The sequence below is a fragment of the Rhyacophila brunnea genome, unplaced genomic scaffold (genome assembly GCF_057557595.1).
Source record: "Rhyacophila brunnea isolate RB1 unplaced genomic scaffold, BYU_Rbru_1.0 scaffold_1, whole genome shotgun sequence".
NCBI classification, from domain to species: Eukaryota; Metazoa; Arthropoda; class Insecta; order Trichoptera; family Rhyacophilidae; genus Rhyacophila; species Rhyacophila brunnea.
In genome coordinates, this window is record NW_028232751.1 from 32,965,999 (window position 1) to 32,985,638 (window position 19,640).

General features: G+C 37.1%; 1 protein-coding gene across 1 annotated transcript in view; it reads left to right on the forward strand.

Annotated features, from left to right (window-relative positions):
- Window positions 1–6,324: 6,324 nt before the first annotated feature.
- Window positions 6,325–19,640, forward strand: part of RalGPS (Ral GEF with PH domain and SH3 binding motif) — a 45,756-nt gene continuing 32,440 nt past the window's right edge. Inside the window, exons 1-3 of the mRNA XM_085943173.1 lie at window positions 6,325–6,555; window positions 10,949–11,089; window positions 14,284–14,566. Of these exons, the coding sequence (XP_085799299.1) occupies window positions 11,040–11,089; window positions 14,284–14,566 (333 nt within the window). The 5' untranslated portion in view covers window positions 6,325–6,555; window positions 10,949–11,039. The remainder of the gene's footprint in view (window positions 6,556–10,948; window positions 11,090–14,283; window positions 14,567–19,640) is intronic.

Genomic DNA, 19,640 nt, shown 5'->3' on the forward strand with positions numbered 1-19,640 from the left:
CTTTTATTTAACAAAAATATAATTTCTTCTTTCAGTAGATCTACTGAAATTTCAGTAGACATGGCAGCACTGTTTGAGGCAGTGTTGCCAAGTCAAAATTTTTAATTTCAGTAGAATGTGTAAAAAAAATTCAGTAGATTCGACAAAATATCAGTAGATTTCTGTTTTAGAAAAAATATTTCGCCGCGGGCCGCAGGTTCCCAATTATTCAAAGACGACTCGCTTTTTTTCCCGTATGGTGGGAATTTTGTGGAATGAAGAAATATCAGTAGATTCAGTAAATTGCTAAAAATATCAGTGAAATTTGGCATATCTACTGAAATTTCAGTAGACATGGCAACACTTGTTTGAGGGTTTCAACCATAGACATAACGTAGATTCGCAACAGCCGAACAAAATTAATTAAACCAGCTAAAACAGTGCCATCTCTGAGAACCTCAGAAACTATTGAAAAAGCCCAAAAAATATTTATATTAAAATTGGATTATAATAATAACACACACTCTAGTTATATATTGTTACTTTTCGTACTGATTTCTACAGTCATATTTATAACAATTGAGTACCTAGGTATATCATAGAGACAAACCTAATATTATAATTTGTGGAAATACTATGAAAAATTAAAATATGTATTTATAACTAAGTACATACCTACTTGGACATCCTAGGGTTGAGCAAAGTGCGCTGGAAAGGAGCCGGGAGAAAGTTGATTGAGGGTTACTCTATTGTCTACTCAGGTCAGGAGCAATATCATTGCCAGGGAGTGGCAGTATTGATGTCAAAGAGAGCGGCCCATTGCCTCATGAAATGGCAACCAATCTCGGAGAGACTGATACGTGCTTCCTTCAAGACGCCAGATAGCTCCTTGACCGTCTTTCAGTGCTACGTCCCCACTGAGGATGCCGACGCGCAGATAAAGGATGCCTTCTACGATTCTCTCCACGTGGCAGTCTCCGCCATCCCCCGAAGATACCGCGTGATTGTAATGGGGGATTATAATGCGAGAGTAGGAGCAGACCCGGTGCTTGGCCCTACGGTGATGGGACGACACGGCCTTGGTGACCCCAACGATAATGGTGAGAGGCTCGTAGAGTTTGCCACTCTGAACGAGCTCGCCATCGGAGGCACTGTTTTCCCCACAAAGATATTCACAAATATACGTGGACGTCTCCTGATGGACGCACTAGGACGCAGATTGACCACTTCTTGTACAGCTTGAAGCACCTAAAGGAACTTCTCGACGTGCGTACTTACAGAGGCGCCGATATCCATAGCGATCATGAGTTACTCATTGGAAACATCCGAGTAAAACTCAGTCGCCAGGCAAGGCCTCCAAAGCGCGAACAATTTGACATTGAGAAGCTCCGACGCCGCAGAATTCGGATCGACTTCGAAACTGCTGTACGAGATAGTGTAGATCGTATCTACGAGCGGCACACATCTAAATCCGACCTCATTGAGGCGGACTAGAGCCTCATAAAGAGTGCGATTGTGTCGTCCGCCCGTACCGTCCTTGGTACCAGAAGGAGTGAGCAGCCAAAATGGATGTCTGACGAAACGTGGGCTGAAATTGGAAAACGAGCCAGGCTGAAAGCCCTGAGAGACGAGGAAACAGACCCCGACCGAACCGAGGACCGCCGGACTGACTACCAAACCCAAGACAGGGTAGTAAAACGATCCGTGCGGTTGGACGAGCGCAATTTTATGAACCGGCAAATTGAAGCGGCAGAGGAGGCAGCAAGCAGAAATGACACCAGGAAACTCTTCCGAATCACCCGTGAAGTCTGCGGCAGGCGACCACCGACTCCCGGAGCCATTCGTGGTCCCAGGGGAGCAATAGAGTCTGACGCAGAATGTGTCAAGAAGATTTGGAAGAATCATTTCTGCGGAGTGCTGAACCGCCCACCCCCTTTGGATCCCTCCGACATATCTGCGGAAGCTTTACTTTTGGACATTCCCCGAGCGACCGACATTTCCGATTGCCCGCCCACGCACACCGAGATAAAATCGGTTGTAAAAAGGCTCAAGAACGGAAAGGCACCAGGGGGAGACGGGATTCATCCTGAATTCCTCAAGTACAGCCTGAGCGCAATCCTGCACCCTATGTTTCATTTGATGACAAAGGTGTGGGAAGAAGAGCGCTGTCCAAGGGACTGGGTGAACGGTGAAATCATCACACTTCACAAAAAAAGGTGACCCTCTAAGCTGCGACAATTACCGAGGCATTACGCTACTCAGCGTTCCGGGAAAGATTTTGGCAAACATCCTCTTGATGAGAATAAGGAACCCAATAATGCACGTCCTCAGGAAAAACCAAGCCGGGTTTCTACCTGGTCGAGCGTGTGCAGACCAAATCCACAACCTTCGATGTCTTCTCCAGCAGAGCCATAAGCTGAACAGTCCGATGGCCTGCTGCTTTGTGGATTATGAGAAGGCTTTCGACAGTCCGCACCGCCCCTCCCTCTGGACGATACTGGGAGCATACGGGATCCCTCCCAAGATCATTGCCATAATCAAAAGCCTGCACGAGAATAGCGAATGCTGTGTCAGAATTGGAGACACTGTCACGGAATGGTTCGGGGTCACGACCGGAGTCAGACAGGGTTGTGTCCTTGCACCGTTTCTCTTCATCATTCTCTTTTACTTCATACTACGGAAGTCAATACCACCCGACCGAGGCATACCTGTTACCCCCACGGTGAAGCTATGCGACCTAGAATACGCCGATGACGCTGTCCTATTCGACAACTTAATCGAGGGCATTCAAGAGATAATCGACAGGTTGCATGACAAATCCTCTCGCGTTGGTTTAAAAATCAACGCGAAGAAAACCAATGTCTTGTGTGATAGCACCTGTCCTGATCCAGATTTCCCTCTGATTAGTGACGGACAAAACATCGAGAGCGCCGACAGCTTCAAGTACCTGGGGGTACACATCACGGGAGATGGCATTTTGCAGAAAGAGCTCGCTATCCGAATGGGAATGGCTGGAGCAACATTCAACTCGATGCGGAATGTCTGGGACTCACGATTGTACTCGGTCAAAACCAAATGCCGCCTATTCGACGCTTGCATTCTGACGGTGCTGCTTTACGGTAGCGAATCATGGCATCTTACGAAGGCTCAGAGCAACCGTATACTGAGCTTCGTAAACAGATGTTTGCGACGAATACTGGGTGTGCGGTGGTATGACTTTAGGAGCAACGAGGAGATAAGAGAACGCACCCAGCAGCCTCTCATCACGCTGAAAGTGAAGAGGCGACGTTGGACCTGGCTCGGCCACGTGCTGCGGATGCCAGAAGAGAACTTCAACCTGGCTTGCCTGTTCTTCAAGCCGACCGGATTCCGGCGTCCTGGAAGGCCGCTAAATACAATCTACAGAGTGTATACGGCGGAGCTACGGAATGCTGGTTTGACCTGGAACGAAGCAAGAAGACTGGCGAGCGACAGGGATTCTTGGAGGCGCCGCGTGGTGTCCATATGCTCCAGTTAAGGGGCGGATATGGCAAAAAGAAGACATACCTAGTTAAGTATACGTTATTTTATAATAGGTACAATGTCTTCAAGTAATACTAATAGCAGTGTAAATAATAAAAGAAGATTATTTAAATTATGTACTTAATAATATTATTTTTTTGGTTTTGGTTCTTTTGATGCATATTGTACCGCGTAGTCGAGTACCTAGTGCAATTATTATTGGAGTGATGAAAGGCTCCATGAGCTGCTTGGTGCAAGGATCGCTCTCTGCACTCCTCGATACTGAAAAATATATAAACAAATAATAACTCATTCCGAAATAAAGATAATCGCCGTAAATACTAAGGGGAAAAAAGTGACGCATGAGAAATCCAAATAGTTACCTAGGTACCGACTAACAATCATTGCAGAATAAAACTATTTATTTGTCAGTATATAAATAGGTACATAATATGCACCTCCAATCATATTATTTAGGTACCTACAAATGAGGGTAGGTCCGTCCACAGGGTGGATTGCAGTTTTTAATTTGGGATTAATTTATTTAGCTATCAGAATCTAGATACCTTGCTAACATGACCTTTTGTAGATCATGTTATTAGTTGTTACCCTAACAAAGAGTGCCATGAATCAATTTCTTTTCATTTTGGATGATTTCCACACTTTTTCGGTGTTTTATGAGGTATTTAATTACCGCTCGAAGCTCAGTATTTGACGTTTTTTAAATTATCATAGACTTCCATTTATTTTGTTTTTTGAATACCTATTGGAAGCGATAATGGAACAATCAACTTGAAACTGCACAAGTATACCTAAAAAGGATTATCTACCTAACAATAAAAAAAAATTCAAAATGACATCCACAAAATAGACGTGGATGTCTCCTGATGGACGCACTAGGACGCAGATTACCCACTTCTTGTACAGCTTGAAGCACCGAAAGGAACTTCTTGACGTTCGTACGTACATAGGCGCAGATATCCATAGCGACCACGAGCTAGGTAGGTACCCATTGGAAATATTCAAGTAAAACTCAGTCGCCAGGCGAGGCCTCCTAAATGCGAACGAATCGACGTTGAGAAGCTCCGAGGCCGCAGAATCCGGATCGACTATAGTGTAGAACGTATTTACGAGCGACACTCATCTGTACCCGACCTCATTGAGGTGAATTGGAGTCTCATAAAGAGAGCGATTATATCTTCGGCCCGTACCGTCCTTGGCACCAGAAGGAGTGAGCAGCCAAAGTGGATGTCTGACGAAATGTGCGGTGAAGTTGGAAAGCGAGCCAGGCTGAAAGCCCTGAGAGACGAGGAGACATACCCGTACGGAACCGAGGAACGCCGGACTGACTACTAGACCCAAGGCAGGCTAGTCAAACGATCCGTGCCGTCGGACAAGCGCAAATTCATGAACCGGAAAATTGAAGCAGCAGAGGAGGCAGCAAGCAGAAATGACACCAGAAAACTCTTCCGAATCACCCGTGAAGTCTGCAGCAGCCGACCATTTCCCGGAGCCATTCGTGGTCCCAGTGGAGCAATAGTGTCTGGCGCAGAATACGTCAAGAATATTAAATTTGGAAGAATCATTTCTGCGGAGTGCTGAACCGCCCACCCCCTTTGGATCCCTCCGACATATCTGCGGAAGCTTTACTCTTGGACATTCCCCGAGCGAGCGACATTTCTGATTGCCCACGCACACCGAGATAAAATTGGCTATGAAAAGGCTCAAGAACGGAAGGACACCGGGGGGAGAAGGGATACATCCCGAATTTCTCAAGTACAGCTTGAGCGCGATCCTGCACCCTATGTTTCACCTGATGACAAAGGTGTGGGAAGTAAAGTGCTGTCCAAGGGACCGGATGAACGGTGAAATCATCACACTTCACAAAAATGGTAACTCCCTTAGCTGCGACAATTACCGAGGCATTACGCTACTCAGTGTTCCGGGAAAGATTTTGGCAAACATTCTCTTGATGAGAATAAGGGACCCAATAACGTACGTTATCAGGAAAAACCAGGCCGGGTTTCTACCTGGTTGAGCGTGTGCAGATCAAATCCACAACCTTCGATGTCTTCTCCAGCAGAGCCATGAGCTGAACAGTCTGTTGGCCTGTTGCTTTGTGAATTATGAGAAGGCCTTCAAGCGTCTGCACCGTCCCTCCCTCTGGAGGATACCGGGAGCATACGGGATCCCTCCCAAGATCATTGCCATAATCAAATGCCTTCACAAGAATAGTACTGTGTCAGAATTGGTGACACTGTCACAGAATGGTTCGGGGTCACGACCGGAGTCAAACAGGGTTGTGTCCTTTCTCCCGTTTCTCTTCATCATCCTCTTTTACATCCTCATACTACGGAAGTAAATACCATCTGACCGTGGCATACCTGTTACCCCCACGGTGAAGCCATGTGAGCTGGAATACGCCGAAGACGCGATTTTATTCGACAACTCAATCGAGGGCATTAAAGAAACAATCGACAGGTTGCATGACATCTCATCTTGCGTTGGTTTGAAAATCAACGCGAAGAAAACCAACGTTTTGTGTGATAGCACCTGTCCTGATCCAGATTTCCCTCTGATTAGCGACGGGCAAAACATCGAGAGCGTCGAGAGCTTCAAATATCTGGGGGATACATCACGGGAGATGGCATTTTGCAGAGAACTACTGATCGCAATAGGTAGTATATAATAATATTATTAACATAACTTGACAAATAAAATAACTGGTGAGTGATGATTGATGACAATGCACACTTTTAATTTTTTAACAAAAACCGCGTACTTTCGGTGACAAAAAGATGGCAGTACTGCGCATACTATCGGTAAAAAAAAGATGGCAACATTGGGCGCTAGGCGGATTGCGCTGCATTTAGCGGTGGTCTTTGACGCTTGTTTTAATTTTATTTCATGTTATCGTTGTAATGTCATTTTATTTAGATGTTGATATAAAAATCAATTCGCCCAACGATTTTTGTAACTAAATATGTATAGTTAACCGTAATATAACTTCAGTGTAACCAAAATTTTATAGTTACAAATTCATTATGGATCGCTGTCAGTAGTTGTTGGTTGAAGGTACATAGATATTTTTAATTTTCTTATTACGTGTATAGTGTTTTTTTTGAATTCCTGGGTCGCACAAACATAACATTGAAAATAAATGTATTTATATATTCCACTTCACAGGATACGCAAATCAATCAAACTAATATCTCCACGAAATACTTAACAGAAAGTAAATTGATGAAACAGGTGATTTGATTACTTTTATCAGCACCTACAATATTTATGTTGTTTTGATAATATTTGGTTAACTATTTTATGAAACTTTATCATTCCTCTCATAGTTGGTACTTTATATAAAAGATACTTAATATTTTGCTAAAAAATAATGTCGAATTATTTGACATTACTTAGTGGCGGGACCAAAGTGATAGTAGACATAATAGGTGGTTTGGTTATTTTGTTTACCATCATTAACAATCGAGGTTCTCCTAAAACTAAGCAGTGAGTAGGCAGCGTAGATAACGTTTTAATATTGACAAGTTACCAAGCTGATGTGATGATTCAACGCATTTTTATCCTACTATCTAATAATATTAGTGTTATGTTTATTGAGTATATATTATTATGTTCTCATTTCTTTACCAACAACAAACTTGATTGCAGGGTACAAGTCGGTTATGTGGAATACATAATTTGTACGACTTGTATCGATTGCAGTTGTTCAATAGCTTTTTTAATTTATTGTATTGATATCTATAACTGTCATATTACAACATGATGTATTGAGAACATGACCTTATAATAATTTTTTAATAATGTAGTTAGCAGGTATTCGATACTTATAGCATCTGTACACGTGCATGGGTTTACTGGCAATAATGTATAAATTAAACTATTGTGATAATAAGTGTTTACATGCAAAAGTGCTGCCTGTTTTACCAATCTCATTCTTCAAGCGTAAGCAAGATGCATTGTTGTCTTTTTATGGTGCTATTTGACAGATTGTGAAAATTGGTAAACGTCAAAATGTAGTCGCAGTGTAGTTTGTATTTTTCCCAACAGGTTCGCCACTATCGTTCTACTGCACATACGTCATTAAAGTTGCAACTATCATGTGAAAATTCAGAAACCACTGAACTTATTTGATCCATATATGCAATCTTTCAACTTGCTCGATAATATATGTTTACACATGCATTTTCTTGTTATGGCCGTGATAATACATACTGCCAGCAGTAAATCCATGCACGTGTAAATGAGCTGTTTGGTCCAGCCTCCATAATTCAGATTATATTTGATAACACACTAATAGGTAACACTTATTAGGTATTTCATAATATAACTGTATACGGATTCTCAAGCTGTCTCATGAACTACATTTTACTGCTTAAACTGACTAGGAATTGTCTAAACACGTATTCTTTTGAAACTGATATCTCCTGAAAAATTGTATATATGTATATTATAATATAACATATATATCTATATTGGTATTTATATATACAGGGCTCAAAATGACCCGGAGCGCCGTTCCGGTTGATGAAATCCCCAAAATTATTGCTCCGTTATGTGGAAAAAATAATTTGACCATCTCAGCTAGATAGGTCATATAAGAAAAAATCTAACATACTTTTATAAAATACTAGCGAGTACCCGACATGCGTTGCAATGCCACCCAAAGAAAGAAAGTTTGTGTTTTAATTCTAAAGTGAAGTGCTTTTGGATACACAATATTTTTTGTTTTTCCGTCTGGTGTGGACACGAATTAATCAGAAGGTTTTCCAACGCGTGAGTAGGCCACATACAGCTGTCCATGTGAGAAGAATGGATTTTCCAAATTTGGTATAGGAACGCATACGAATAGAAAAGGATAGAATAGAAGAAGAAGAAGATGGTTGTACTACTTCAGAAACCTTCTCAGGCGTGCGCACAACAACTCACCAAAGTTTCATTTCAATCGAATGAATGGTATAGGAACACATATGAATAGAAGAAGAAGAAGAAGATGGTTGTACAAATTCAGTAACCTTCGCTGGTGTGCGCACAACTGACCAATGTTTCATCGCAATCGGATGAATGGTATAGGAACACATATGAATAGAAGAAGATGGTTTTTCTAATTCAGAAACCTTCACCGCTGTGCGCACAACGACTGACGAAAGTTTCATCGCAATCGGATGAATGGTATGGGAACCCATATGGAACACACACAGACAAACATTCATTTTTATATATGTTACACCGAATGTGTGAAATTGCATATTACATGAATTCGGCAAAATTTTACCTAATTCATGAAAAATGCTAGCCCGTTGCCTTATTCATGAATTAGGCAAATTATCTGCCGAGTGCGTGAATTCGGCAGGGTATGGAATTCTTAAACCATGACAGTAGAAAAAGTAAATTTAATACGGATGGTTTTATTAGTTATAATTGGACATAATATAATATTATTAGGTCAGGTTAGGTTTTGTAATTCTGAATGCAACTGAATGTCTATTTTGAGGTTAGCTAACAACTGTCAACAAACTATCAAATCATACTATCACAAACAAACAATCGACCATTGCCTGATACCCAAGCACGAATCATATCGTGAAAATACCTTTTAATAAAATTCTTCCGTTACCATAAAATTCTAGATTGTTTTTGGGCATAGTAAATGGATATGAACGTTATTGTAGTTATTGATTGGTATATTTTTATATAATCAATGACATTTGACACATTTGGTCAGTTTTATTAGTTGCAATTGACGAATGCATGAGAATTGGATACATTTGGTTAAGTTGTAAAAAACACCACCGGAGGAGCACAACTATCTAATTTGCCCAATGCATGAACTAGACAGAAAAATTACTGCCGAATTCACGCACTCGGCAGATATTTTGTCTAATTCATGAATTAGACAACGGGCTTGCATTTTTCATGAAATGGGCAAAATTTTTCCGATTTCATGTAATACGCAATTTCACACATTCGGCGTAACATATATATATATAGATAACTATGTTAAAATTTTCTGAAAATTATTGAGCGCTCTGGTGTGTAAAATTTTCCATTTCGAGCGCTGATTGTATAAATATATATAGGTATTATGAATAGATGAAAATTCATGGAGTATTGTTAACGAACACAACTGAACTGTTACACAATATCGAAGTTTGATTAGATATAAATAAAAGGATAAGTTCTTTATTTAGTATCAAGTGATGTATTTCATATCTTCTCAGCTAAGGATATAAATATAATCTTAATGATATTTAAAAAAAAAGTAATTCTTGAAGATAATTTTGAATTAAGTAACGTGCCAATTGAGAATACGGCTTGGCCTGACTGAAATGTCAGATTGAATCAATTTGTGGACTCGTGAGAAGAATGGGATAATTTCTATTTTTCACTACAATTCATGATAGTTGGCGTGAAAATTAAAGAACAGACAAAAATATCCTAATTATGTTTATGACCCCACATTGATGGCATCAGCATTAGAGGCGGCCCTCGACTTTCGTACAGTCTACTTTCGTACAGTTTGCTATTTCGTACATTTCTAAAAATTTCAGGTTTTTGTTGATAATGCAAAACTGTGCGCTTCCATGCAGTAGCTCCTCTCCATAAAGAAAATAAGGTGTATTCAACTATCTCTTGACACCTGTTTACAATCATTTGACTTGCTAACTTTATTATACCCATTGATAAATAAATATTTTAAAGCACACTTTTTGATGTTTTTTTTACATTACTCTACTTTCGTACATTCAACATTAACAAATCAATTATGTACCAAAGTCGATGGCCGCCTGCCTGTATATCTAAATTATTGCCATTCTACACTCATCTGTCCAAGCTGAAATTTAAATATGTCGCAAAAGACATGGTTATTATTTATTTTATTTATTATTTTCAAGCCTCTTCCCAGATTAGTGTAATGGTGTAATTTCGCGACCCAAGATTCTTTTAATTCAATTTCTCTCAATTAATTGATAATTGAAAATGTTCCGCGACCCACTCAATATTCAAAGCAAGCCAATTTTAAGTTGCAGCCCATAGGTTAAAAAAGAGAATCAAAGAGGGAGATAAAGAGATTATCATGGATGGATAGCAATGACTCGTTAGTGGATCTAATCAGCTTTATTCAAACACCAATAGATTTTAAAATAGCCATACTCAATACAATTAATCTAATGATGTATATTATGAACTAAAATATTGTGTACAAAATCAGCAACTCATTACTTATCTGAGCACAAATAAATTGCTGGTAACAAAGCTTATTGTGAACCAATCACAACAAGCATCGAGATGATGCTGTTAGTACGTGTGTAGTTGGTATTTAAAATTGACAATTGTTCACAAAGATTAGTGAGTTGTTGAATCTGTGAGTCTGCTCATATGATTAGACCTATATAGTGGTATCTGTTGCTGATTCTACTGATTTTATTTGTGTTTTATTTTATTACAGAATACTTTTCATACCCTACATTTATAAGAAACATTTTTTGTGTAATTATCACTTGGATCCTTTTTGGAATAACTATACTCGCAAAGAAATCATGGCTGAACTAGAGACTTGTAAATTTGCTGATATCAAAGAAGAAGATGAGTAAGTATATAATTATTCTTACTTCATGCACACTTTCATTCATGTATTGAATTTGTCACACGGATAATAATATATTGTGACAATGATTTGTAAAGAATAATGAACATTTTTATGTGTTAAAGCAGGGAGGGGCAAACTGCGGGCCGCATGTGGCCCGCCGGGTATTTTTTTGCGGCCCGCCATTATTAATTGTACTTCTGATTACGAATAACTTTTTTATAATTAAAAAAAAATATTGACAATAGATTAAAATTTCTTTAGCAATAGTATGCGATCCATTTTCAATAGATATTGATAGTGTACTAACAGAGCTACAACTTGAGATTATTGATCTGCAGTGTGACACTGATTTAAGAGAATTGCATCGTCGTGAAGAAATCTCCAAATTTTACAATGCCCTTAATTCAGACAAATTCGACCAACTAACAGGTTATGCAAGAAATATTTTCGTTATTTTTGCATCAACCTATATATGTGAACAAACATTTTCGATCATGAACCTCAATAAAAATTCTTTACGATCAAATATCTCCAATGCCCATTTACAAGCAGTTTTGAGAATATCAACTATAAAATTAACACCTGAATTTAAAAAAAATGTACAACAGTTTCATTGTTCGCATTATTTTTTTTGTAAGTAATGTTTATTTTTCGTGATAATAAATAGTGTAAGTATATCTAAAAATGGTATTTCACTTGCGGCCCGCCGCTCATTTTGAATTCTTGAATTTGGCCCTCCATCCAAAAAGTTTGCCCCCCCCTGTGTTAAAGTTTAATAATTAAACATTTAAAACAGGCACTATTAATATTGGTAGATCTAGTGTGTAGTAACCCTAGAATATAGTGTTTTTCAACCACTGTGCTGTGAGCATGGCCCCCACAAGGGGGGGACTGACAGGGCTCTAACCTGGGGGCCCGGCGTGGTAGATCAACCAGTTGAGTGAAATAAACACAGATCAAAAATTTACTCAAATAGTAAAAAAGGCTATTTCATTAAGAGTATTAACATAAAATATATTATATAGCTGTGTGATACAATTTGATATGATATTATGATGATTGATATAATTAAATGATAATTCACGCGTAGAATTTTAATTTATAATTATGTTTAGTCTGTTGTTTCCTGTCTAATAAAAGTGACTATATTTTATCCAATATGGGGAAGGGTCACAAAATTGTCACAATCGGTGCTCCATAATAAACTCAATAATTCAAATGAAGTTATTTAAAAATACACGGAATACCCTTAATTTTACCGCGGAATACCATTTTGAGAACACTACTGTAGAACATCACACTACCTTTAACCATAGTGATTGTAGGGGGGTCCACCAAATATCCTGGCCCTGGGGGCCGCTTCAGGATGTGGGAGCCATGGCTGTGAGTGTCCGAGTGTTCTACTACCTACCCAGCTAGTACTATACCTCTCAATATTTATTTGAGATACCATAATTATTAATATTATGTTAGAAAAACTCTCCAGAGATATTGAATAGATATGAAATTATTAAAATATACATAATATTTACCCAGAATGAGACCCATAACAAACAGTAATAATTAAACATTTAAAACAAAATATTATTTACATGCCTTTACCTACTTACATAAGTGAATTGGTTTTTATGTGGTACAATTCCATTATAGTCTTAAAATCATGCATGTACTTTCTTATATTCGCTAAACTCCAGTCAAGTCATTTTTAAACTATCTACAGCATGAGTGGCCAACCCGCGGCCCTAAGTGTCAACTTGTGGCCCGTGGAGCAGTGAGAAAATAAAAATAATATCAAATGCTGCTGCTAGATGTGCTAATTTAGAAAATTGAGATTCGATATTGACTCAAGATTTTAAAAAGCACCGTGTGGTTTTTACTGCATTTGCAACGCCATTCTCCGTAGACGTGAATTTATTACCGGGAAATTTTGCAGGTTTGCGTGTAGGAACTAACTCACTCGATATCGATGCACTTAGTTCTGCCACACAAAATCAAACTTCTCAATAAAATTTATTATTTTTATATTATTTTGTTTGTTTTTTATTATTTAGAAAAAATCTAATCTAATAAATATGTTGGATTCTCATTTTTGATTTATTTTATTAATATACAATATATAATATATATTTCTTTTTTGTTTTGTATAATAAAAAAAATCGGTTGTGAGGCCCGGTAGGAAGTCCCATTTTTAGAATCTGGCCCGGCTGCTGAAAAGGTTGGCCACCCATGATTTACAGTAAACTCCCGATTATCCGTGCATGAGTTACATTTTTTTTTTAAATCGCTAGCTTTCGTAAACATGAACATCGCTTAGGAAAATTCGAACTGACATTAGAAAGATTTCTGCAAATAAACCAAAATATATTAAACATGTTAAAATAATTGTCGGCCTTATAAATGTTTATACTTATTTTTATACATTGTGCGGTGGAGAATTAATCCATTGTGTTAAATGGTAACTTTCAACTGATGATATGTAAAAAAATATGTGTAAATTATTTGACAAGTAACAAATGACCCTGTATTAAATAGTTATTTTGTCAGTTTATTAATTTTACCTTAGTATAAAATGCATTTCTATCATAAAATAAAATCGTAAATTAAGCAATGATACAGTAATAAGGATAATTACATACATATATGATTTGTGAAAATACATTTTCTTCACATTTATAAGATTCATGATTTAAAAATAAATTAACATTTTAGGAGAGATAGTTATTCGAATTTGACCAATCCATTGAGTAGGTACATGCTTTGTCAAAAAAATGAAATGTATATTTTTTACTGCAACAATCTAAACATCCGAAAAATAAAACTCTCCTTGCATAATTGACATAATATATAAGCTAAAAATTAATGTCAAACTGACAAATTAAATTTTTGGTTACTTCCAAAAATTAAATTTTATTATATTAAATTTTTGGAAGTAACCTTCAAATATTATCTGAAAATATTTAAAAGATATATCGCAATTCATTGTAATCATCTGGAACAATCCACTGCTGAATGATGGCTTTTCCGAGCTGATTCGCTGCTATATTGAACAATCGGTGTTTGCCGGCTAGCAAGACAGCTGGCCATTGATTGCCAGCTGGCTCCGCTTATACATATTATTATACCAGGTTATTGCAGTGTAAATTGTGTATGTATTATGTATTTAAATATTTCTGAGAGTAATTTTTTTTTTTCAGCATCAACATATACACTAGTACCCGTAATGGAATTGAAAATTCAGCCTACACCATTGGCAAAGCAAACAGTCTACCGCCTAACACTTCAATGAAGTGCTGGGATGATGTTATTTGCTCTGCGTTAAGAGTTTCACCTGAGGACTTGGCCTCCCAGCTGACTCTGCTGGATTTTCCTTCATTCACTGCTATACATCCCGATGAGCTGACTAGTTGTTCGTGGAATAAGAAAAACAAGTTAACAACTGCCCCCAATGTGGTAGCTTTTACCAGGCGTTTCAATCAAGTATATACATATATTTTTTTTACTTATATTTATATTGCATGGTTAACCAACAACATCGAATGTAAAACAAATGTTAATTACACATATATAATGCGATCATTCCAAGAGTATACTTCCCACCATAGTGGTCATTAATAATATTAATCTCCACAAAATTCATTTTGTAAAAATAGTAGGTATTGAAAATGGTATACAACTGGAATACTATTTTACTGACTGGAAATTGACTAAAAAACTAATTTTGTGGTGTTTAACATTACAATATAGTGTTTGGGTTGGAAAATGGGATTCTACTTGGGTACTATTGTATAATGATCACTGTTCATTTGACCTATCTGAAGTAATCAGTGTGGATCCTCCACTGAAGTGGGTTCATTGTCATTTTTCTCGTAGTATTTATTATGCAACATTAATTTTTATTGATACATATGATATATTATATTCGTGCATGACTTATTAAATATATTGATAAGTCAAAAACATCATTTCTCAGGGCAGCTATTTGTAAGGTTGGTTTTCTGTGGTAAATCAGGAATGCTTTTAAATTTTGGTTTGTTGAAATTTACAAATATTTTACTAAAATTTAAAAACATCCAAAAACATATCTAATTTACCACAGAAAACCAAACGATCAAGCAGTTGCCCTGATAATTGATGTTTTTCGACTTATCAATATATTCATGCCATACACAGATATATTTATATAACTATCGACTGTTATAAAAACAAATACTTGTTATAGACACTTAAGTACCGTTCTTCCCATTTGTGATTTGATTTCCCAAACTATGTATGTGGTTATTTTCTATTACAATCTTGCTCGATGCAGTCGTGTGAATAAGTGTATATTTTATGTCACTTTGATTCTTTTTTGTTGCAATTTTTAACTTAAATATGAAATTTACAAGGTCAGGTAAATCATTCTACAGTGGCACGATGGGCGATTCACAGGTGTATTGGTAGCATTTTTTGCAATGCCCGTTTCAATGCTATCAAGCGATACCAATATAACTGCATATCACTTTTGCTGTACTCATGACATGGTCCCACAAGGGGGGGAACTGACAGGGCTCTAGCCAGGGGGCTGGCATGGTGGGTTGACCAGTTAAGTAAGATAAACACACACATTACAAATTTACTCTAATAGTAGAAAAACGCCCGCAGCGCTATTTCACTTAAAGAATATTAACACTTTTAAGTATGTGGCTGTGCGATGCAATATGATGATTGATATGATTATAATATGATAATTCACAATTTTATAATTATTTTTAGTATGTTTTCTGAATAAAATAAAAGTGGCTATTTATCCAATATGGCGAAGGGCCGTATGTTACTTGGTTACCACAAAGAGGTCGCGATCAGTGCTTCATAAATATGATGCTGACTGCCGATAACCTAATAATTCAAGTTTTTAAGAAAATACAAAAATTGTTAAAAATACACATAATACCCTTAATTTTACCTTGTCGAACCCTGAGGTTCCACGGAATACTGTTTGGGAAACACTACTGTATAACATCACACTGCCGTTAACCTTAGCGACATGTGGGGGGCCCACTTCAGGACCCATAGTGCCACTGTAAATTGATTTACCTATAGCATATTTAATTTTTATTATACGTGTTTTCGCTTATAAGATTTTTTGAGATTTTGAATATAATGAGAATTGAGTATACTTGTGGAATATGGTTTCTTTTAAAAATAAAATTCAACTGGCGCGCTGTGACATGATAGTAATTCTGAATAAAATATTTACAAAAATATTGCACGTTTTAGAGATATAACTGCTCAGATAATAGTTGGTTTTTCGTACATAATTATTGTCTGTATTAGAGGGTGCCCTGCTGTTATTTGACAATTGCATAATTTCCTAGCGACACCATCGCAGGGTGAGAATTGTTAAACGTTGCAATAAGTGTAATATGATAATATATTTCAATATTTCAGTGACTTATATGAGGATATTATATTGGGTGAACAGCAGGAAGTGATCATATCATAATGTATTATCAGCTTATTGTCAGATGCGCTGGCCTGTGGATATAATCGTTTATTTCTACTTCTTTGACCATTTCCACTCCTTAGAGCATATGGACACCACACGGCACTTCCTAGAATCCCTGTCACTCGTCAGTCTTCTTTCACCATCTCATCGACTCACTAATAGACTGAAGAATAAAAGGTCCCTCACTAGCGCGCACTAGGCATCTTGTTCTGCTCATACAGATTTCATTCTTTAGATACGGATGAATGTGGTTGTAAAATGAACTTTACCCACATTACAATAGGGGTCATTTTTGCTAATGTGTGTTCATGTCTTTAGAGCACTGTTGTTTTATTCTGCTAACGCGGCTATAGGTGTACGGTACAAGTCGATTATGTGGAATACAGTGGCAATTTTGAAAATAGCCTTATATACTGGACTATTTGTTAGGTTAACCTAACCAAACCTAAACTAACCCAAACTAATAAATAATTCAGTATATAAGGTATTTTCAAAATGTGTTTGCTGCTGTATTCCATATAACCGACTAGAACCTGGAAAAACTGGAAATTGCATTTGCATGTATAATTAACTTTGTTTACATTGCAATAAAGGTGATAATTGTGAATCTGCATTCATGTCTTTGACCTATCCTGCTGTCATGCACACTTTAATGTTGTGATTTGATATGGGCGCATATTTCCTGGTATAATTGTTCCATTGCACCCTGTTATGCTCCATTATCGGACCATAGGGCAAGCACAGATCGCATCACAGTTGTCATAATCATAAGATTTAACATCAGTCAATACAGTCATCCTGTTAATACTTTCATTGGGTCATCAAGTGTAGTTGCAATATAAGCAAAGCATTGCGTAAATAATGAAACCAAAGATGTTGAAGAACCCTCTCGTACAGAAATGGAGCTTAAACATATGAAAGTCACCATAAATTGTGATACAATCCCTGATACTAATTTTACCTTTTTTCTTTGCTTACAAAAGTGACATTTACATATAACTGGAATTTGGTTTTGGGATTTTTAGAAATCGTCACAAGTACGTTTACATGCTCTACAATTCCATGTGCATAGGCCGGCCATAGAAAATGATCGCGCATACACGCTGTACTTAGCACTTATTCTATGAGCCCCGGTCGATTGTCTTAAATAATTTAATATATTTTACATACACTGCTGGTGTAATACTTAAGGCCATGCATTAGTTGAGGCACGGTCTAAAAAGATCGTTGCTAGGCGATGCGCGGATTGCGGGTCGCGGGTGCAAATGACACCTGTCAAATGAAATATTATTTGTCATATAAATCCAACATACGTCCATTTTATGTTCTGTTTATTGTTCTATTAGTAACAATAATAATATATTCATTGACATGTTTTCTTTTTAAAGTAAATGGGTAACGTTTTTAGTCATCTTTACACGATTTTAGAATTAATTGACCCGTCGCCATCACGCAGCAAAGTGACGTTTTCTGGCTCGACATTCTCTCACTGAATGCGAGCGAGTCCAAAATTTCGTCGCGCCTACAGTTGAAAATTATTTGGTGTTTCACTGATGCGTCACCTTAACACATGATAACACAATGGTGTAATACTTAACCGAAATACAAATCTTTATGATATATTTTTTTTTTTATAGAAATTCGTGGCTCGCCGGGTAATACGCCTCTGCTTTATAATTAATTTTGGATTGCAATATTTAGGAAGAATGTGCATATTTGTTTGTCATACAAAATCATTTTGCTTACACTACTTTGTTTTACCTCTACTACTTCTACCTTCTCCATAAATGTTTTGTTTTTGTATTCAAAATGATGAGAGATAAGAGAGGAGTTATATTGCAGAAGTGATTATGGTTAGTTATGTGTTTTGATAAAATATTATTCAAAAGACTCACATCCATAGAATGTATTTCATGAGTCATTGTTTGTTGAAGTCAATGTTGTGTTATCTCAGGAAATGATGAAATGTTTTCTTTTTCAAAATATAGGTACCTATGTAGCATGTTGTGAATCTGCATAATATGTAGCAACTTTGTAACTGCTGTTATTTTTGATAAACATAATATCAGCATAATTATTATTGACAACAGGAAACCTCTCATAGTGTCATGTCATATTGAATACTCTCATACATATATTTTTTATTAATACAATTAAAATAATAATATCTACTCTGGGTGTGGTCGTTAATTTATGTCATCATCATCATCACTGGTTTAACAACCTAGGGCGGGTCCTCCATCCCCCCTATCCTGAGCCAGTGTCCTCCAGGTATGTGCACCGGTTGCTCTAGCACCCTTGTTAACACCGTCCAACCACCAAAGTTAGAGATTGCCAGTCGATGTACAACCGCTTGATTTGGTATCTAGGATGGCTCTCGGTGGTTGGTCACCTGTCCATTCTTGCTACATGGCTCGCCCATTGTAGTCTACCAAGCCATTAGTCTTAGTCCTCAACCCATTAGGCCATTAATTTAAATTGACAGTAATTTATTCCATCCCCTTATCGATATTCTTCATAAATAATTCTGGCACGAATATTGTATGGAAACATATTGTGTTCAGCCTGATAGTAAACATAACTATGTTTCATTTTGTAATCCACTTTGAAATTATACACATAATTATGGTAATCTTATACTTTTAGATATTAGTCAGCTGATATATTTTATATACTTATATGATATACATAGGTAATTGAAATTAATATTTTAGTGCGTGTATATTTTCACTTTTGAAAAGTACAACTAACTTTAAAGGATTTTTTTAACATTGCAAGAAATCATTCAAACATCAATGATATTTACTTATAATTTCTTATAGTTTAATATTAGGGTAGGTGAGTTACAGGGGTTGATAATCTTGTGACACATGACTGTATGAGTGGCAGAACGATTTAGATTTTTTTCAAAGGCCATAGATATATTTTTCCAGGAAGGGGGATGTTTCGAGATGACTAGCAACGTAAATGATTTGTGTGTGTATTAAGTATGGAGAAAAAAAAATATTAAAAATATTGGTTGACAGTTGCATTAAGATAATTTGTAACAAAAGCTTAATAGCTTCA